Source organism: Phaseolus vulgaris, chromosome 8 (genome assembly GCF_000499845.2).
Source record: "Phaseolus vulgaris cultivar G19833 chromosome 8, P. vulgaris v2.0, whole genome shotgun sequence".
Classification (NCBI taxonomy): Eukaryota; Viridiplantae; Streptophyta; class Magnoliopsida; order Fabales; family Fabaceae; genus Phaseolus; species Phaseolus vulgaris.
Genome location: NC_023752.2, coordinates 22,659,263 through 22,681,852, shown reverse-complemented (window position 1 = coordinate 22,681,852; position 22,590 = coordinate 22,659,263). Strand labels below are relative to the sequence as shown.

Here is a 22,590-nt window from a genome sequence, read left to right as displayed (position 1 = left end):
ATTTGAGAAGGACATAGTTTTCACTGTTCGTAAAGATTGTCTTCCTCACACATATCTCTGGATTCAAATAACTTATGTTACTGTTCATCCTCTTTTATTAGTGTTCATTCTCTTTTATGAACAATTTTTCCATTATTGAAACAAAGAGTTTCCTCTAATGTATGATTTGTTTTATTATGTTTGTATAATATGGACTAGGATGGAAGAAGACTACTTTCCTCTAATGCATGATTTGTTTTATTATGTTTGTATAATATGATGTTATATCTTCTAGTACTAACTTATTGAATATTGAAAACATTTAAAATTAATTTTAATATAGTTTTAATTTGCTTAAAAAGTCATATTCTTTAGTTTTCATCTAAAGTAAGTTTTAAATGAATATTACACTGAGGCAATTTTAATAGACTTCTTATTTTGAGTTGTTTACTTCAATTTGTTTCTTTATTCATGTGGTGAGTATTGTGTAATTATTCCTCTATAAACATTTCTTTATAATTTTTATTATGATTTTACTTTTGTAATATATTCCTTGTTAAAAAAGATATAGATAAAAACTATTTATGAAGAGGAGTTGAATATTTTTATGAGACATAAAAATAAATGATTTAACTATAGTAATTGAGACATAATTATTTTTTTAACGAGATGTAAGAATTTAAGGATTGGTGTCTCACAAAGATACTAATAATTTGATTGATATAAACAAGAGATACCTTCAATTGATGAAGAGAGTATTTTTGCAACTAACTATAGTTTATCTAAATAATAATCTTATTTTGAATAGAAGGTAGAGAGAGAGGGGGGAGAAACAGCAATGTTTACAGAAGTTTTACATAAGATATAGATGTAGGATGAGGAAAATGAGGTGAAGAAAAAGATGAAATCAAAAAATTAAAAAGTTTTCATCTTTGGCAGAATTTTGATTTAACTTGTCAACCCAGGCATTTTTATTAGTTTCCTCCTTTGGGGTTTGGTTTTCATTGTTTTTTGGTTCCTCTTTACTCTTGGGGAAAAAGATTCCATGAACAAATGATTCTACATCCTTTTGAGAAAACCCTACTGAATCCTTTATCTCATTTTGAGGAATATGAGGTGGACGTGAAATTTCCAAGATTGTGTCCCACATCACGCCTTTAAAGAAATGGTGGTTCTTGATCTCATTTACCTGGATCCTACGGTTAGGATCCTTGTGAAGCAAGCTTTGAATCAAGTCCCTCAAAGGCGTTGTTGCACCTGATAAATCGGCCTCCTTCGTTATGATACGATGAAACGTTTCTTTCCTATTCGCACCCTTAAACGGCGTCGCTCCGTAAATCATCTCGTACATAACAACGCCTAATGACCACCAATCAACGGCGAAGTCGTGTCCTTCTCCGGAGATGACCTCCGGTGCCACGTAATCTTCCGTTCCCACAAAGGAGTTGGACTTCTCCACCGAGTCCGACATGCTTCGACGCGTTGGGATGCTGCTGAGTTGGTTCGACATATCTGACTCGTACAAGGATATCCCTGAATGACAGTAACAGTTGAATCGTGATAATCGCCGCTTCCTCCGATCCTTCTCCCTCGACGACTCAGAACCAGAACCCGGTGATGAGTTGCAACTCGACTCGGTTGACCTAATATTTAACTTCTTGGAAAGATCAAAATCCACTAACATTATGTGACCTGATTCTTGGATCATGATATTCTCTGGCTTTAAATCCCTATACACTACTCCAAACTTGTGCAAATACTCCAATACTAGAACCAATTCTACTGCATAAAACCTTTTACAAAAGTTCACGTGTTATCATCATCATCATAATAATATTATAATCATAAATAAGATAATATAATCGTCATAAAAACATTATTTAAAACTGTTTCCGATGGTTAATTAAGTTAAGTTTATAGTCATTTTTATATGATATAAAAATATATTTTTTAGTTAAAAGTAATTCCAAATTATTTCTTACAAAAGCACAAAACTGTTTTTTTCTTCGATTGAAAATATAAAAAAAAAATTTCAATTAAGTCTGCAACCCAGATTAAAATAATTGTTGCATTTTCTTGCAGAGGGTGAAGGTTGGAGAAGGAGGTGGATTGAAGATGAAAAGTAAAAATAGAAAAAGACGTGGGTTGTACCTTACGGTTTCTTCGGAGAAACACTTCTCCGATTGCTTCATCCGGAGCGAATGGAGGTTTCCGCCGTGGCAATAATCGATTGCGAAACCGGTGAGTTGGTCGGTGTCGAAAGCGCCTCGGAATCTGGGCAATAGCGGGTGATGCAGACGACGGAGTATGTGCCTCTCGAACGACACCCTCTTGCACCTTCCCCCGTTCCTGTTCTTCACCCTCAGCAGCTCCCTCGACACCACCTTCAGCGCTATCCACTCCCCGCTCCCTTCACCCTCCACCCGCGCCAGGAACACCACGCCCTTCGCGCCGCGTCCCACCGCCGACACCACCTTCAGGTTCTGGAAGTCCAGGGTCTCCCTTCGCCGCCCCCGCTCTCCGTTGTCGCTGCTGCTGTCGCTCTCACAGCTGGACATCGTGAGCGGGCACGCCGAGAGAAACCACCCGCTGCGGTGTCTCTCGGGTGACCTTGATTCTGGTTTCTGCTCATGGGAGGTTTTTATAGGGTGCGCTTCTGTGTTCCCTTCTTCTGCTGACGTGGCGGGTTTTTATTGGGTGTTAAACCGGTTTGTTTGCTAGGGTGGACCCGACGTGGCTGCTCTAGAAGGGTGAATGAGGATTACGCGTGAATCATCTAAAAGTGACGTTCGAAGTTGAACACCAGAGGAGGCTATTTTAAGAAAATGGTTTACCCAAACAAGGAAAATGCAAAAAGGAACACTCTCAACAACGTCACATTCCTTAAAATGCATTTTTCAAATAAGTACTTTTTTCAAAAGCATTTTTATTTTATTCTGCTTAAATATCATTCATTCAATTCTACTATGATTCTTTAGATAAATACAATAATTTTTTTTACAAAGACTAATTACTGATAAATATCCTATGTTTCGCACAAATGTCCTAGTTTTATTAACTTATTTTACTATAAAAGTCATTAATTATTTTCGCATTTGCTTTGCTTTTACCCACCAATATTTTGCATCTCCATCAACTTTTTTATTTAGCTTACCAAGATATATGATACATTAATTTATGCCTTTTTCAGTCCATTATTGGATGAAAGAAGTGGCTCACGGAGAGCTGGGTTTAGTGCAACTAAATTTACATGCATTCACAAAGTCATTATATTTGTAATTTCCTCATCAAAAATTATATTTGTAATATACACCATATTATTTAAATTTTAAATCTTTGTCTTAACCTTCTTTTAGTAAGAGAAACCAAATGAGTTATCTCATTTGAAATTTTTTAGTAGTTATTGAATGTAAACTATATAGATTTATCATTAAAAAAACTTTCTAAATATTATTTTTTTACTTTATGTCGATTAAAGAATTTATATAAATGTCACCTATATAAAAAAAAGTAGTAACCGTTTATCTTATATCTTAATTGATGTAAAAAGTTATTTATATAAGATCCCTATCTCCTAAAATATACACATTAATATTACCCTCAAAACTTTTCTATATAAGTTAAAACTTCAACAAACATAGAAAAAACTCGATTATGTGAAACATTGATTATGTGAAAAAACCGATGTTATATGTACCTTCTTATATTGGTTCAAGTTTTAATCAATGTAGTATATGATTTTCTTAAAAGAAATTGTTTTCCTTTGTTTCCTAACATGTGATTAAAATCAATTTGAACCAATCTTAACAACTATATTTTGCCAGAAAAATTAATTTTTAATATCTAAAATTTACTAATCAATACCTAAGTATGACAATTAAATAATAAAATTTATAATTGAAATAATAATTAACATTGATCTAATCTATAAAATAAAAAATAAATATTATAATTACTTGAAAGTTATGATAGGAGAATGGTGGTGACAATAACTCCTTCTTGTAGGTGGTAGCGAAGGTGCAATGGGACTTCGGGGTGGTGATCACGACGCAACTCCTTGCATGTAGGCGACGATGTAACAATTTGAAGGTGAAAATGTGACGAATATAAATTCTTGAAAGTAGCAACGACACACAACTTGCAAGTGGCAGTTACGACGACAGAGTATGGAGAAACAAAAGAAGTGGGAAAAAAAAGGCAACAATAGAATGATAGAGATGCGAAAAAGTGAAACGCTAGAAAAAAAGAGAATGATGTAAAATGAAAAGGAAGTAAAGGGAGTGTACGCTAACAATGAGACATATTACATTGATTGCTTTAAAATTGATGTAGTATCTAACTTATTGCATCAATTGTTAAATGAATAGATGTAATAGAGATATAATACATCAATTTTAAAGAAGGGTTATAGTATTTGACATACATATTACATCATTGCTTAAGAACTAATGCAATATGCCCCTATTACATCAATTCATTTAACAACCAAAGTAATATGTGACATCATAATTACAAAATTACCACAGTGCTTTATTTTACAACATGTTAACTTATTTATGAAATTTTTATATTTAAACTTTATTGTTTTAAGTGCCATAAAAATGATGAGATTTTTAGAGTAAGGTCCAAGAGGTCCTTATTGATTTTAATTAAGTTTTGTTAAAAAAAAATATAAACACGAACATGTTTCGTATGTAAAATGATAGTTTTTAAATAGATCATGTAAGACACAATGTGATTCGTATGACAAAGCTTTTGCTTCATCTAATGTGATTCGTTTGACAGATCATGTAAGACACATGCTCTTTTGCTTCATCTAATAGGTAAAGCTTTTGCTAGACGATATGCACACAATTTATAAGCTAAAGTTGCACCTGTGAAAAATAGGGAAGTCACAAGAAGAGATGGTTGAATTATGATTTAATTTAAATTTAAAAACCTTTCACAAATATCATTTGAATATATGATTTAGATTATCAAGCAGTCAGATTGTGACCCATCTTTTAAAAATGTCATATCATCTCACTAGCTCCACTAAATTACTTATATGTAATATTTAGTTACTGATGATCATATTGTAATTCTAGCATTTGATAGATTGCACTTGATGAGTGTTTAACTTAAGCCGATTTGTTGAAAGATAGATTCAAAAAGATATATATCTTCATAAATATTTTTCAAGAAGTTTTTTCTGATAAAATATCCTCAAGATCTCATAACAATTATGGTTAAACAAACATATTTGAAGGATTGTTGTATCCTTAACTTTTAAAGTCTAACCAGTCACACTAGACACAAATTTTGTAACACAACTGAATAACATGATTAGCATACTTGCATGTTTGCTTTACCAGTGACCATATCATAATTCTTACATTTTACCAATCAAATGCAGATGCAAATCAAATACTTAGTTTAAAACACACTTTGATAAAAATTCTTAGATTCATATTCTCACAATAACTCTCTTTCTTAGGGGATATGACCCAATTTTATAAGAAGCTAACCACGAGCTCAAAGGAATATTCAAGGCTAGGTCAAACATCTCAGGCGGAGACACAGGGCCCCACCATCTATCAGAAGATCCTCAGGAGAAGAACAATTAGGCATGGACCAGATATCAATTATTTTTCCTTCTAGTCTTTCTAAGACAACTTTAATTTGTAATCAGTTGGGCTCACATTTGCCCAACTAGAAGAAGAATAAGCTAGTTTAGGCTTCTAGAAACCCTAGTTTTTAGAAGATCACCCATGTGCCACCCATGTGCTCACATTTGACCTAGATTTTAAAAGACTCTCTCATGTGCTCACATTTGACCTAATTTTTAGAAGCTTTACGCCCATACCCTTCCTCTTTTCCTCTCCAAGGCACTCATATCTATAAATAAGGTGTCTCCCCTCTTGTAAATCACATTGAAATTTGAGTAAAAAAACATTGTCATGGTGATTTCTTGAGTGTTTTCCAACTTCTCTCTGAGTCTTATCTTGAGCAGAGATTGCTTCAGGTGGCGACTCACCCCTCACTCATCTTGGAGCTCCCTCCCCGAAGTGGCGTGGTTCACCACCATCTTTATCCATATCCATAAGCTTCTTTTTCTTTTTACTCTTTTCCTTTGTCTTCTTTTCCATTCTGCCATTATTATTTATTGCTTTGTCTATTTCTTTTATTTGTATTTCGTCAATTATCTCTTCCTTACCTTGCTTTTATTTTCGTGTTCATCATCATTCATCCTTTTAATTGTGTTTCCTCCTTACTCTTTTGAAGAAAACCTTCACACTTACTTAACCAAGTGTTCATGTCCATTGACAATCTTCATTGAGTTTCACCTATTATTGTTAATCAAAATCATAATCCAAGTGAAAATTCTAAAAACATGTGCAATTATAGAATCAACTCACATCATTAGGTTAGTAAGATGATAGTAAAATGCAAAAATAAATTAGATAAGGAAGAGTTAAAATACTCATAAAAATTTATATTGGTTTGTCTGTCACAATAAACTACATACATAAATCTTTACCAACAAGCTAAGTTCAACTAGGCAGATTAATGTTGCAAAGTTACACTGGAATATTCTCAAATCCACGTCTACACTTCACATCTACTAAGAAGATCTCACAAAACACATGTTAAATTTGTTTCATGCCAACGTGCATTCTAACACGCCTCATGTTAACTCTAGAAAGACAATCTATCTTACACGGTCATATGCTTTACTCCAATTTAGTTGAAAGCTCTCTAACATAGGTATGCTAAGTCATTCAAAGATTTCGGTGTAGGCCAATTTTGAATGGCCATCACCTTTGTTTTGTCCACATGGACCCCTTTGCAACTCACAACAAACCCTAGGAATTCTATATGATCAAGAGCAAACATACATTTAGAAATATTAGCATACAAATGTTCCTTCCTAAGGGTTTCTAAAACTTGCCTAACATGCAACCTATGTTCATCCAAAGATAAGCTATAAATGAGAATGTCATCAAAGTAAACAACAACAAACTTACCAATGAATGGTCTAAGAACATGATGCATGAGGCGCATGAAGGTACTTGGTGCATTAGTTAGACCAAAAGGCATAACTAACCACTCATATAAACCAAAGTTGGACTTAAAAGCCGTCTTCCATTCATCACCCGGTTTGATACGGATTTGATTGTAGCCGCTTTTAAGATCAATCTTTGAAAAGATTTTAGAACCATGTAATTCATCCAACAAATCATCTAGTCTAGGGATGGGATGCCTATACTTAATTGTGATGTTATTGATGGCCCTACAATCGGAACACATTCGCCATGTGCCATCCTTTTTTGGCACTAAGATGATAGGCATAGCACAAGGACTCATGCTATCTTGAACCCACCCTTTCTCAATCAAAGCATCAACTTGTTGGCGAATTTCCTTGGTTTCACTTGGATTGGTCCTATATGCTGGACGGTTTGGTAAAGAAGAGCCCGGTATTAAATCAATTTGGTGCTCAATCCCTCTCAAAGGTGGAAGTCCATTTGGAGGATCTTGAAACACATCTTGAAACTCTTCTACCAAATTTTCCAAGCAATGAGGACTATCAACAAGTGCTTCTATATTAAGAGTTCTAGGGATGGCTAAAAAAAGAGGATGATGAGCCACTATTTCCCTTTCAATCTCACGCCTAGACACAAGGAGTGTAGGCTTAGAACTCTTATCTTTTTTTATCTTTTTTATCTTTTTCACTCTCCCTCTTTTTCTTCATGATAACTTGGTCCTCATGGACTTCTCTTGGAGAGAGATTTTAAAGTAACCTTGTGACCATGGAATTCAAAAGAGAGTTTTTTGGTAAAGCCATCATGTAAAACTTTTCTATCAAATTGCCAAGGCCTTCCCAAAAGAACATGAGTGGCTTCCATGGGCACAACATCACATAATACCTCATCTTTGTATTTTCCAATTGAGAAATGGATGAGGACTTGTTTATTAACAACTATTTCTCCTACCTCACTAAGCCATTGTAATTTGTAGGGCTTTGTATGAGAGATAGTAGGCAATCCAAGCTTATCTACTACTCTTGTACTAGCCACATTTGCACAACTACCCCCATCCACTATCAAAGAGCAAATGTTGTTTTGAATAAGACATCTTGTATGGAAAATATTTTCCCTTTGACTTTCATCAAAAGGTTGTGAAACTTGTCCAAGAAGTCTTCTCACAACTAACAAATCCCCTTCAAGTGGACATTTGCTCTCTTCCTCACTAGATGCATGAGAATGCAATGAATGCTTAGGAGAATCCGAATCATGCTCACTAACTACAATGCCCTCATGCATGTACATACTTCGTTTAGAAGGACAATTTGCAGCTATATGACCATAACCCATACATTTAAAGCATTTAGTATTAGACGTTCTAGTGGGAGATTTAGGCCTAGAAGTAGATGACTTAGTTTCCTTGGGTTTGAAAGAAGAGTCTTTGGAAGGAAATTTAGAAAAAGAATTTTTGTTTCTCCAAGACTTGGAGTAGTATCCATCATTGGAAGTATTTTTGAAAGAGTTTTTCTTAGCAAGTTGGGCTTCCACCTTCATTGCAAGATGAACTAAAGAGCCCAATGATGAATACTCTTGTAACTCAACAATGTCTTGAATATCCTTCCTAAGACCACTCACAAACCTAGCAATCATAGCTTCCTCACTTTCTTCTAATTCAATTTTAAGCACAAGCGTCTCTAGTTCCTTGTAATATTCATCCACATTTAGCGTGCCTTGTTGAAACCGTTGGAGTCTCAACATGAGGTCTTTCCTAAAATGTGGGGGCACAAACCTAGCGCGCATATGATCCTTTAAAGAGTTCCAAGAGTCCACGGGAGGACCCTTGTGATAGATAATGTCCTTTACAATTCCATGCCACCATTTCATGGCATAATCACTAAACTCTAGGGTGGCTAGCTTAAGCTTATGCTCATCTTGGATCTCATGGATCTCAAATATTTGTTCACACTTAGCCTCCCAATCTAAATATACATTAGGATCACTAGAGCCATTAAAACAAGGAAGCTTGATCGAAGGAAGCCTAGACTTTGCATCTTGATAGAAGCCATTGTCGTAGTGATGTCTTTCCCCTTGATGATGATGTCTTTGTCCATGGAATTGGGGTGGAGGTCTCCTTCTCCTATGCTCATCTTCACGGCCAAAATCATTTGAAGAGGCTCTTGTTGAAGGTCTATGTGAATGATGCTCATCATGGATTGAAGGAGATGGTCTAGCTTGTTGCACCTCCATCTTTTGCAATTTCTCTTCCAAGCGTCTAATGGTTCTTTGTGCTTCATGTAATTCACCAAGGATTGAAGCTTTGGAAGGAGAATTCTGCTTGTAGGATGCATCACTTGAAAAGCCAGCCATTTGTAATTCAAAAACAGCAAACACACAAAAACAGTAAACAAGTCAAGAAACAAAAAAATTAGCAAAAACAGTGAGTGTTTCAATGCAAACTGCCGAAGTGAATTTAGGCAGAAAAATTTAGGTCACTCTCAAAGAAATAATGTCCTTGCACCAATCTGATCTTGAGGCCTTGGAATCCTCAAATGAAAGATGTCAAAGCAAGCACACCAATCTCAAAGTCAACCACCACAAAACCAATGAAGCAATAAAGACAAACAAGAAAAAGTATAAGCAAAGAAAGGCTAGAACAAAAGGAATACTAGATGTTTGACAAACTCAAAGATTAATGAACAAAAGACAAGCAAGAAAATTAAAGAACTCAATGAGAAAGTAGGCACACAAAAGAATACTTAAAGAAAAGCACTAGAGTAGATGAAGAAAACAAAAATTAGCTACTGGAATTTTATTTTTTTTATGCAAACTGTGCTTGATGTTCACTGATTTAACTGGAATGATATAGAGCGAACTGGATTATGAAATTTAAACCACAGAAACTTCAAGATGTTAACTCAATAATGGAACTGGAATTACTTAAAAATAGTAAGCCAATTAATTGAGATAAATTTTTCAAAATCGCTGCCAGATTACCGTATTCTTTTCGGCAGAATTGTACACTTTTTTTATTTTATTTATCATTTTTTGTGTACTTTGAATTTTTGAGTACTTCTTTTTTCTATGCTTTTATAACACTTTGAATAACACAAATCCAGAATTTCAGAATTTTCCAGTGAGTAAATCAATTGCAATAAGGAAAAACAGTAAGCACGTTTTCAGAAACAGAGGAATCCTAATAGGAATGAAAAACAGAATTATGAACTAGCAAAGACATAATGGAAAATGATGTATAGGAACTTGTATAGGTCTAGAATACAAGTATGAACTCAATCTAAAACAGAAAATGCACAAAGGATCAATATCAAATTCAGAAAATTATATGACACTAAAGCAAGAAACAACAAAAGCAATAAAAGTACTACAAGAAGTGATGACAATTATGGAAAAACAAGACTAAGACAAAACTTGTATGTGATTCCAAAAAGGAAAATACTCAAACATATGATAGGCACAAAAATTAAAACAGCAAGCAATACTCAAATAAGCCTAAAACAGAACCTTAAATTGCAAGAAAATGAAAGAGCTCTTGAAATTAAAGTGCTACACAACTCAAAAATTAAACAAGAACACACCTAAACTCTTGATACCACATGATGTGATTCCAATAGAAAAGAAGAGAATGATTCTTGACATTCTTAGGAATCAACTTGAGTTGGACAATAGTTAGACACTTTTTCTTAGAATTGGATCAATGTTCTAAGTCCAGAACTCACCAAAACTAGCACCAAATCCAAACTCACATGGAAGTTCCTCATATTGTCAAATTGAACCAACAAAAAGAGGTAAAAATCAAAAGCACCGAATAGAAATGGCTAAGAACAGAATTGAACCGATTAAAAATGAATTAAAAGGCAAGTGAACTGAAAAGGAGTGCTGGAAACAGAAATGCACCGAACCAAAAACAGAGAAAAGAAGAACAGCTGTTGGAAACATAAAATAACCGAACCAAAACTCAAGAACACAAGCTAAACTTGAACAATTGAAAGAGAAGGAAGGAAGGAGAAAAGAATGCTCATGAAGATGGATGTAAGGTTGGATGATCACGCCACTAGAAGGATGGTTGCTTCTAGATGAGTGTGCTGCCGCCACTTGAGGACACCATGGATCCTTCAAGATAAGACTAGAGAAGAAGGCTCAAAAGCTCTCCAATGCTCTCTCAAAAATTGAGTATAGTTTCTTTAATCTAAATTCAAATTTGAAAAATACAAAGGGAGCACCTCTATTTATAGCCTAAGGTGCTGAAATGCAAGCTACACAAATTCAAAAACTCCCTCCTAAAAGCTACTAGAATCGGCGCCTAAAACAATGCATGAGGAAGGCGTGACCTCTTCCTTCACTTTGGCACCTCCTATTCTACTCCTACACCTATCTACTAACACACCCCCTGATGAGAATCAAATAAAGGAGGCTTTTATTAATGAAGGGAGAGGTCATTCACCTACACATTTGAAGTTCTTCCTTCTAGTCTTTTCAAAATTAAAAGAAGACATAAAATAAAGAGAGGATCAAGCCTAAAGCCAAAGAAGTCTACAAGTTTTCAAGAATAGGCTTCATTTAAATATCTCTCTTTATAGTTTCTTTTATAAATTTGTAAATAATATAGAATGTTTAAATACATAGTTTTTAGGAAAGGTGCTTAGAGGGAAACCTTAGATACCTCTTTTGTAAAAGCATCTTTAGGCATTAGTTTAGAATTTTCTAGAAGAGTACTCTTCATGCTTCATTTAGGCGCTATTAGTAAGTAGCATATGAAGAGTCTTTTGGTTAGCTTATGTTGTAAGCTTCATGACCAGCCCTTGCTCCTATAAAAGGAGGGCTTAGGTCATTCACAATTCAGATTTGGAATTTGTAGTAAAGAAACTCTCCCAATTTGTTGATTGAGTGAGTGAGATTTGATTTCTCCTCTTCCTAGTCTCATCTTGAGAGCCTTGGTTCCCTCAAGTGGCGGCAATTCACACTTATCTTGGAGCAATCACACTTCAAGTGGCGTGTTCATCAATCAAGTTCTTCATCCACATAAGTTTCCTCTCTTCTCCATTTAGTTCTTCCATTTCCATGTCCATATGAACTCTAAAACAAGTGTAGTTTCTTTTATTCGGTTCATCTTCCTTTTCTTGCATTTTTGTTCGGTTCTTTTCAATTTCTTACTGTTTTAATTTAGTTCAGTAGCTCCTTTTCATATTTTGTTCGGTTCAATTGCTTTCTTTAGAGTTTCAATCGGTTCATTTACTTTCTTGTTCAATTTAATCGGTTCAATTGGCAAGAAATGGGTCTTCCATGTGAGTTTGGTGTTTGGTGCAAGTTTTGGTGAGTTCTTGAAACATAGAACATTGATCCATTTCTATTAAAAGTGCCTATTCATTCTCCAACTCAAGTTGATTCCATAAAATGTCAAAGAATCATCTATATCTTGCTATTGGAAGCATAAACAATGCATGAGGAAGGTGTGACCTCTTCCTTCACTTTGGCACCTCCTATTCTACTCCTACACCTATCTACTAACACACCCCCCCTAAGACTCCTAACTAAAGACTAAAAGATGCTATAACAATAGAGGTTTCTAATGTTTCCCTCTAAGCACCTTCAACCAAAGAAATTACAAAAAGAGAAAATAATTGTCCCCTAGCTCCTAAAGCTTTGAACATGCTTCTTGTAAGCCTTTGAGGTGGGCTTTGACCTCCATGGGCGTCCTCTATTTGCGCCTCTACCTCTTCTTGATCTTGTTGATTGGCCTCCATGTCCACTTGAGCTTGATCTCCATCATCATCCTACCTGTAGATGAACCTCTTCATAATTGGGATTCAAACCCCTCTTGCTCATCCTTCAAAAGTACTCATATACAATTTCAAAACAACATTATTTACATACTATCAAATAAAAACAAATGGAACTTTTATAAATTATTAATTTATTTACATGTTAAAGCGTGGAATAACCACCCAACTACTTCATTTAAGAAAAAAATGACATCTCCTAGCTAGTCATATGTGTGGGTCAATGTTGTAGCTCCTGATAAATGTCATATTTCAATAATATTTCATATTAAAAGACAAACACTTATGGATGTTTATTGATAAAATAGCTATAATTCAACTCTTAATTTATTAATATAAACCTTTTTTTATATATATTTTGTGATTATAATACGAATAAGAACGATTTATTTCCAAATTTGTGTTAAATTCAAGATTCTAGGGCAAAATGGAGATGAAAGGGCTAAAGGATAATAAACAAGATGAAAAGGGAAATTTGGAACATTGGAAACTCACTCAAAACTCGCCCAAACTTTTCCAAGCAAGATCACTCCATAGGAACTCTCCTAGGCGAGTTTACTCCAGCGAAGTTGGGCTTTTTTCTCGTCAAACTAACCCAAGCAAGTATTAACTTGCCTAGGCAAGAAGTCATTTAGCCCAAGCCCAACTATGTTAAATATGAGTCATGAGGCATAATCTTAGACAATTATTGGGAGAATAGAAAGAGATAGAAAATTCTAAAGGAGGCAATCGTCAAGGAGAAACATCTTGGATCTTCTTTTCTTTCTTTCCATGCTTGTAATTGCCAACATGAGTGGCTAATTCTTCCATTTAGTATTGGGAGTAATCTTTTCAAACTCTTATGTATTGATGTGATATTTATCTGTAATATTTCATTTATTGATTGATGATTGGTATTATCATTTTATTCTCAAAGCTTGAATTATTCATGATTTTGGTCCTTAGATATGATTGGAAAGTATTTCTTGTTGATCAAGAGTTATCAAGAGCTTTGAAGAATCCAAATCCAAGGTGTTTGATGAAAGGCTGGTGTTGCTGTTGTGTGTGGGTGGGATTTGGGTAGATTAAAGTGTGATCCACTCTTTTGTTGAATCTAAAACTGATGTGAATTGAAACCTTTTTTGAATTAGATGTTTTTCCAACTAAGTGAAAAACAACCTTTTATTTTGTTGAATCAACCGGTTGTTTTGCTCTTAGAGGTTTTGAAAATGGTTGAAAGCTGTTTGACTTGGTTGACTTAATTGTCAAACCCAATCAATCGGTTGTTTCGTGTTTTCAACCGATTGTTTCTTTGAAAATCCTAACATAATTCAGTTTTGAATGGTGAATCTGTCTTAAATGTTTTCTAACTTAATACGCTCCTTCATTAAATGTTTTAACCAATCTTTAGAAAATATAAATAGTTTGTTATATGTTTTTGAAAGGTAAGAAACAGTTTTGAGAAATTCAGTTTGACAAATTTGATCTCAAGTTTTCAAGATTCACATTAAGCTTTGGATTTTCAAGTGAGAGTGAAATAGGATTGCAATTGTATTCGTTTCAGTTGTACTTTGATCAGGTGTAATCCTTTTCTCAATCTTCTGTATTTCTGTTGTTGTTTTGCCAATGAGTGTTGTGTGTTCTTGAGATGTTCAAGATCAATACTCTTGGTGTTGTTTGCCAAAGGTAGTGTATTTCTTGAGGGGTTCAAGGTCACTACTTTGGTGTGTGGTGTTTGTAATCTAGTTTGATTGCTTAGTGGATTACCCAGTGGATTTTGGGAACTAGATGTAGCTCTTGTTGTAAGAGTGAACCAGTATAAACTGCTTGTGTGCATTTCTCTTTTTCTGATCTCTTTTAAATTCTGTCTTTAAGTTGTTTATAATTTTACGGGTACAAACAACAGATTGAATCGAAGAAACAACCGATTGTTTTTCTGTGTTTCTCTTTAAAACAAATTGTGTTCTTGGCTAACTTTGTTCCTCTTCTGGATTTCTTCACTGAGTTTCATTAAACCTTCAAAAGTTTTCGAAAATCTCTTATAAACAATTCACCCCCCCTCTTGTTTAAGGTCATATATTATAACATTTCTAAGAATCTGACCTAAATGTAATGATTAACATATTTGAATGCTATTTGAAACATTAATTGGTTTATAACATCTGTTTGTAATGATAAGGAGTTTTTATAAATATATGAGGAATCGATATTTAGGAGACTCTCTTAATTTTGTATGCGAGGAATCAATATAATGATTTTTATATGTGCATCAATATCAATCAAGACTGAATATTATAATCTTTTGTAAATACAAATGAGTGAGAAGGATGAACCCCAATCCCAATTTTTCCAATTGAATCACACAAATATTTTTACTTTGCTTTATTTACATTATTGCAAATTCAAACAACCTTTTCCAACAAACTTTTACATATTGTTTTCTATTTACTAAATATTATACTTGAGAATTCAACTACTCCTTATGGGTTCGATATCCGTCTTTAGGGAGAAATTTATTACTTATGACACGATACACTTTCCGTAAAATAGTCACTAGCTCCCTATGAATATCCACCACACATTCATAAATCACCGAAGAGTTGCAAGTACAACACACTTATTGATGTTACCCTTTTGGCAGCAAAATTATGCATCCCACAAGATGCAACAAATAAGTCATTGCATCACAATCCCATATCCGGTGGACACAACACTCTTCATACACCTCATAGAGCTAACTAAGCCTTACGTATGCGTCATGACACTACCTCATCTCTACCATGACATCACTCATGTCCAAACCTATCAACTCAACCAATGTTATTGTAGTTGCAATGGAATCCAATGTTACATATGTGCATAACTGTCCCACAAATGAAGTAGTGTCGAGACATCATCCAGGGTGATCGTCATCTCACAAACATGAAGGTGGAAATTGTTGGTGTCTTGGTGCCACCTCTCCAAAAAGTAATATATCAATTCGTTATTAATCATCCCATAACTAATGTTGCACGTAAACAACAAGCCAAAGTTAGACACCTCAACCTCGATCTACCAATAAGGGATCCCAAGTTTATTTAACTTCCGACCATAGGAGACCAACTTCAATTTCCTTCAATCCTAACATAAAAAATATATGGGTGAATGAGCATATATTTATTCACACTCAATAGCCTTAATCATAAATTATTGGACTATAATAATAAATAAATCCATTGTTTTAATTAATATTCTTATAATTGGGTTTATTTGGGCCATATATATTATTATTGTTAATTTTGTGTTTTTAGGGTAAATGATCTGAAGCATCTACCCTTGTGAATGGGCCAAATATGCAAAAGTCCAAGTTGCTTCTTTGAATCAAAACAGAAAACAAATTCTGAGGAGAAGAAAGAGAAAATAAAAGCTACAAGATTCCAGAAACAGAATTGGAAGCAAATCTTCTGCAAAATAAAAAGAATTAAGGAAAGTGGAAACTGTTTACAAAATATAAACTGCAATATTTTCCCAAGATCCTTGGAGCAGAAAAGCCTATAAAAGGACACAAGCATCAAGGAGAAAAGAGGGGGCTTCATAGGGTTTTCTTAGTTTCTTTTCTTATTTGTAATTCTTTTGCCTCCGCATGGAAAGCTAAACCTTTTGGTTAATTCCTTTGTGATTCCCCATTGAGTTCTGAGGTTTTGATCAATAAAAGTTTCTATTTTAAATTCTCTATAGCAGTTGTTATTATTGTATAATCTCCTGGAAAACTAGTTATTGTGAGAGGTTGTACTTGAACGCATGATTGAGAGTCTTCCTTATCTTAAACTTTGGTTTCTTAGTTAGTTCGTATTGTTCTAATTAATTTCTTGGGCGCATGATTCAAGAGAGAGGAGATAAGCATTCCCATGGAGTATACGCATGGAACAAAGTGGGTATTGATTAAACCGGTAGACGCATGCTTTACTGGTGAGCTTCAGTTGAATTAGGTTTGGCGCATGTTCAATCTAGTTTAGCTCTGCTGAGGATTGAGAAAAGAATAATCTTTAGAGAGCCTGTGAAGAATTCATTGGTGGAAGAACTTGGGAGTCAATCTGCATTCTTTACTGATTCAAATCATCATTTATATTTTCTTGCTAAACGATCACAACCCCTGTTTCTTTACCATTATTGCTAATTTTCATTGTTTGCAGATAGGTTTTGAATTCTATTCACTGAAATTACTATTGGATTCGTTGGGAGACGACTTGGGGTCATCTGACCACAACTATATTATCATCTCTCTAGTGTTAGACAAGTCTACGCTAGAATCATATAAATTTGACAGCAAAACGATAGCTATCAAATTTGGCGTCGTTGCCGGGGATTCCAATTTGATTTTGGTTATCAGGTTTTTCTTCTTATCTGTATAATTTTTTTTATTTTTTTTTCCTTCCTAATTTTATTTTTTTTGCATATTTAAATTTTGTTTTCTTCTTATTAGTTTTTATTTATTTAGTACACCCTAAAAAACAAAAAAAAATTAAAACTAAAAAATCTAATATTCAACTTTTTTTTTTCTTATTTTTTTTATAAACGAAAAAAATAAAAAAAAAAGGAAAAATTAAAAATTAAAAAAATATAATATTCAGAACATCTTTTTTTTATTTATTTTATCTCTTATATCTCCTATCTTTATTTTGTTTTGATTTGTTTTATATTTTCTTTCTTTATATCTTGTATCTTTATTTTGTTTTGATTTGTTTTGATTTTATTTTCTTATATCTTTTATCTTTATTTTGTTTTTTTTTATTTGATTTGATTTTGTCTCCTATATCTTTTATCTTTATTTTGTTTGTTTTTATTTTCTTTATCTATATATATTCTGTTTTTAGTTTTTTTTTGTCATTCTTTATTTATTTCTGTTTCTGTTTTATTTTTATTATTGATCTTTTTATTTTCCCTATTTATTCATTTTTACATTTTTTTTCCTTGTCATTTTTTTTAAGCATTAAGTGTAGCAATTACATTAGTTTTTTTAGAATCTTGCATTTAGGGTAGACACTTCCGTTGCTACTCTTTGTTTTTCTTTAAAAAAAAAAATTGAAAGCAATTCAAGGAAGACTCTGGCTAGGAAAGACTTGGTATTTAAGTTTGTCCATTTGTGACTCACCTCTCTTTCCTGGGAGTTGACTTGGGTTGTTTCCTTTTTTTAAAAAAAAAAAAAAAGATTTTGCTCTGATAGGTCTAATAGAATATTCAATTGAAATACATGTCTAGTACAACCTCGTCTTCTAGTTCATCACCAACTACTGTCGGAAGCCCTAACTCTGGAATTATGGACGAACGGACCCTTAGAGAACTTGCTGCTCCAGATGTTTCCTTCCAAACTATGTGTATCCAATACCCAGATGAGCAATGTGAGCTTAAATCTGGTTTGATACACTTGCTGCCTAAATTTCATGGCCTTGCAGGTGAAGACCCGCATAAACATCTTAAGGAGTTTCACACAGTGTGCACCACCATGACGCCAGCTGAGGTCACAGAGGAGCACATCAAGCTTAAAGCATTCCCTTTTTCACTCCAAGATGCAACTAAAGATTGGCTATATTATTTGCCGGCAGGATCAGTGACTAATTGGGAAGGGTTGAAAAGAGTGTTCCTTGAAAAATTCTTTCCAGCATCCAGAGTCACATCAATAAGGAAGGAAATATGCGGGATCAGGCAACAAGATAGAGAAAGTCTCTATGAATACTGGGAGAGATTCAAGAGGCTTTGTACAAGTTGTCCATACCATCAGATTCACGAACAACTTCTAATACAATATTTTTACGAGGGTCTGATAGCTATTGATAGACAAATGATAGATGTTGCTAGTGGAGGAGCTCTAGTTGACAAGACACCAGCCGCTGCAAGACAATTGATTGAGATCATGGCTTCTAACAATCAACAATTCCAAACACGTAGCAACTCTGCAACACCTGTTCGTGGAGTTCATGAGATGACAACCAATTATGCAGCTGATCATGCTCAGATGAAGGTACAACTAGACGATCTCACATCCATGATGAAGCAACTAACTATGCCTCAGATGGTTGCAAGGGTATGTGGAATTTGCACCGCTAACCATGCCACTGATGCTTGCCCCACTCTTCAAGAAGTTGAAGGAGGAAACAATGTTGAATGTCCTCAAGCTTATGCTGCAAACATCTTTAATAGTGGTAGACAGTCTACTAGTTTTCCCTTCAATAGTAGACTATCTAACCCACCTCAGCAACCATTCAACCATGATTTGTCCACCAATAAGTATAATCCAGGTTGGAGGAATCATCCGAATCTTAGATGGGGTAACTCACAGCAACAACCATCCCCACCACCAACTTTTGTATCAGAAAAAGGTGGATCTTCTCTAGAGGATGTAATAAAGCACATGGCTGAAGTTAATACGCAATTCCAACAGAGAACAAGTGAAATAGTACAAAGAACAGATGAAAGAGTACAGAGAACAGAGGTAAGCATTCATAACTTGGAAAATCAGATTGGTCAGTTAGCCACTCGTATGAATGAGATGAATTCCAAAGGGTCTGATAAGCTTCCCTCCCAGACAGCCATCAATCCACATAATGTTAGTGCCATCACTCTGAGAAGTGGTACACAGTTGCAAGCACCTGTGCAAAAATCCACCAAAGTAGACGATCAACTGAGATCGTCTAACACCTCCAACATTACTACTCCTCCAGAAAATGATGATCAAAGAAGGGTCAACACAAGGAATAATGACATGGATGCTCCTCCTAGACCGTCTCATGAAGTTGATATACAAGGAGAAAATGTTAGTCTCGATAGACCATCTATTCCTCTTCCTTTTCCACAAAGAGTTGTTCAGACGAGCAGAAAAATGGAAAAAACTGACAAGGAGATTCTCGAGACATTCAGAAAGGTTGAGGTGAATATTCCTCTGCTAGACGCTATTAAACAGATTCCTAAATATGCAAAGTTTTTGAAGGATCTATGCACACATAAAAGGCGTCTTAAAGGGAACGAAAAGGTAAACATGGGAAGGAATGTTTCTGCTCTCATTGAAAAGCCTGCGGTAACAATTCCTGAAAAATGCAAAGACTCAGGCACTTTCACCATTCCTTGCGTAATAGGCAATAACCTATTTGAAAATGCGATGCTTGACTTGGGAGCATCTATAAATGTTATGCCTTTATCTGTGTTTACTTCTTTGTCTATTGGTCCTCTTAAACCCACAGGCATAGTCATTCAGCTCGCTAATAGAAGCACAGTCCAACCTGCAGGGCTTATTGAAGACGTCCTTATTCAAGTAAATAAACTTGTTTTTCCTGCAGATTTCTACATTTTGGACATGGGTGGAGAAGATTCAAATTCTGGTTCAACAACCATCATCTTGGGCAGACCTTTCTTGAAGACAGCCCACACCAAGATTGATGTTCATGCAGGCACACTGACTATGGAGTTTGGAGACAATTTAGTCCAGTTCAATATCCTAGACGCTATGAAACACCCAATTGAAGATCACTTTGTGTATCATATTGACATTTTAGATGATATTGTGGATGATAATGTGTTTGATTTTCTCGGTTTTGTAACTGATGTAGATGTTGTTGATTCACACTTAGCAACATCAGATGATATCAACCATGAAGAATTGCAGGTTGCGAAGGTTTCTCTTAGCACTAGACCAGTACCATCCATCATCCAACCGCCATCACTTGAACTGAAGCCACTTCCGGATCATCTTAAGTATGCCTATTTGGAAAAAGGGGAGCAACTTCCAGTGATTATTTCTACTTCTCTAACTGATGAACAAGAGCAGAAACTGTTGCAGGTGATTAGAGAGCACAAGAAAGCCATTGGTTGGACGCTGACAGACATTCCAGGTATCAGCCCTTCTATTTGTATGCATAGAATTCTACTAGAAGAAGGGACAAAACCTGTGAGACAACCTCAACGCAGGCTTAATCCCCAGATTCTTGATGTGGTGAAGAAGGAGGTCACTAAGCTGCTACAAGCTGGTATCATATACCCTATCTCTGACAGCACTTGGGTGAGTCCGATTCAGGTTGTTCCCAAGAAATCTGGGATAACAGTGATAAAGAACGAGCATGATGAACTTATTCCTACTAGAGTGCAGAACAGTTGGAGAGTTTGTATTGACTACAGACGCTTGAATCAAGCCACCCGGAAGGACCACTTTCCTCTTCCTTTCATTGATCAAATGTTGGAACGTCTAGCAGGTAAAACGCATTATTGTTTCTTGGATGGTTTCTCTGGATATTTTCAGATATGTATAGCACCAGAGGACCAACACAAGACCACTTTTACTTGCCCATTTGGAACCTTTGCATATAGAAGGATGCCATTTGGCCTATGTAATGCTCCAGGAATGTTTCAACGATGCATGATGAGCATATTTTCTGATTTAATTGAGCATTGCATAGAAATTTTTTATGAATGATTTTAGCCTGTATGGTTCTTCTTTTGATGATTGTTTGGCTAACCTGGTCAAAGTACTTGATAAATGCATTGAGAATGACTTAGTATTAAGTTATGAGAAGTGTCATTTTATGGTTACACAAGGTACAGTTTTGGGTCACATTATCTCTGAGAAAGGTATTCAGGTAGATCCTGCTAAACTGAATGTTATCTCACAACTACCTTATCCCTCTTCTGTGAGGGAGGTTAGGTCTTTTCTTGGTCATGCAGGATTCTATAGACGATTCATCAAGAATTTCAGCAAAATAGCATTACCTTTATCTAACTTGCTACAGAAGGATGTATTGTTTGATTTTGGAGAAAGATGCAGAGAGGCATTTGATGCCCTTAAAGCAGCACTTGTGACACCTCCAATTATAAAAACTCCTAATTGGACACTCCCTTTTGAGATCATGTGTGATGCCTCAAATTATGCACTTGGAGCTGTCCTTGCACAACGAGTAGATGGTTTGTCACATGTGATCTATTATGCCTCTAGAACTTTAGACGCTGCTCAGTCTAACTACACCACCACGGAAAAGGAGTTGTTGGCTATTGCCTTTTCCTTAGATAAGTTCAGATCGTATCTCCTAGGATCCAAGGTGGTTGTTTTTACTGATCATGCTGCCCTGAAATATCTCTTAAAGAAGACTGACTCAAAACCAAGGTTGATTAGGTGGATGTTGCTGCTCCAAGAATTTGACTTGGAGATTAAAGATAGGAGTGGGGCATGTAATCATGTTGCAGATCACCTTAGTCGAATTGAGAAGGAACAAGATGCAGAGCCCATCCATGATGATTTCCCAGATGAGCATCTTCTTCTTATAACGGAATCAGTAAACGGTCCAACCAGAGCATCTAATGCATATTCTAGATTATCTAGCACATCTGAACTTATACCTTGGTACGCTGACATAGTGAACTACCTTGTTGTTTCTGTTTTTCCATTATTGGCAACTAAGGCACAGAGAGACAAACTCAAGAGCGATGCCAAATACTATGTCTGGGATGACCCATACTTATGGCGTTTCTGCAGTGATTAGATCATACGCAGATGCATTCCTGACCAAGAGATCCCATCTGTGCTAAATTTTTGTCATGCTTCATCTGTTGGAGGACACTTGGCTGCACAACGTACTGCAAGAAAGGTACTGGATTGTGGGTTCTTTTGGCCAACCATTTTTAAAGATGCATGGACCGTCTCATCCACATGCGAGAGGTGTCAAAGAGCAGGCACTGCCATCTCCCAAAGACAACAGATGCCCCAGCAACCCATGCTATTTTGTGAAGTCTTTGATGTGTGGGGTATTGATTTCATGGGTCCCTTCCCTATTTCTTTTGGATTCACTTATATCCTTCTTGCTGTGGACTATGTC

General features: G+C 35.3%; 1 protein-coding gene across 1 annotated transcript; it reads right to left on the bottom strand.

The window, feature by feature from the left end:
• Window positions 1-671: 671 nt before the first annotated feature.
• LOC137826312 (serine/threonine-protein kinase OXI1-like) lies at window positions 672-2,761 on the bottom strand. Its single transcript, XM_068632240.1, has 2 exons — window positions 2,131-2,761; window positions 672-1,772 (listed from the first exon to the last, which is right to left on the bottom strand). Exons 1-2 carry the CDS (start codon window positions 2,535-2,537, stop codon window positions 887-889), a joined length of 1,293 nt encoding a protein of 430 aa, XP_068488341.1. The 5' UTR covers window positions 2,538-2,761; the 3' UTR covers window positions 672-886.
• Window positions 2,762-22,590: the final 19,829 nt, after the last annotated feature.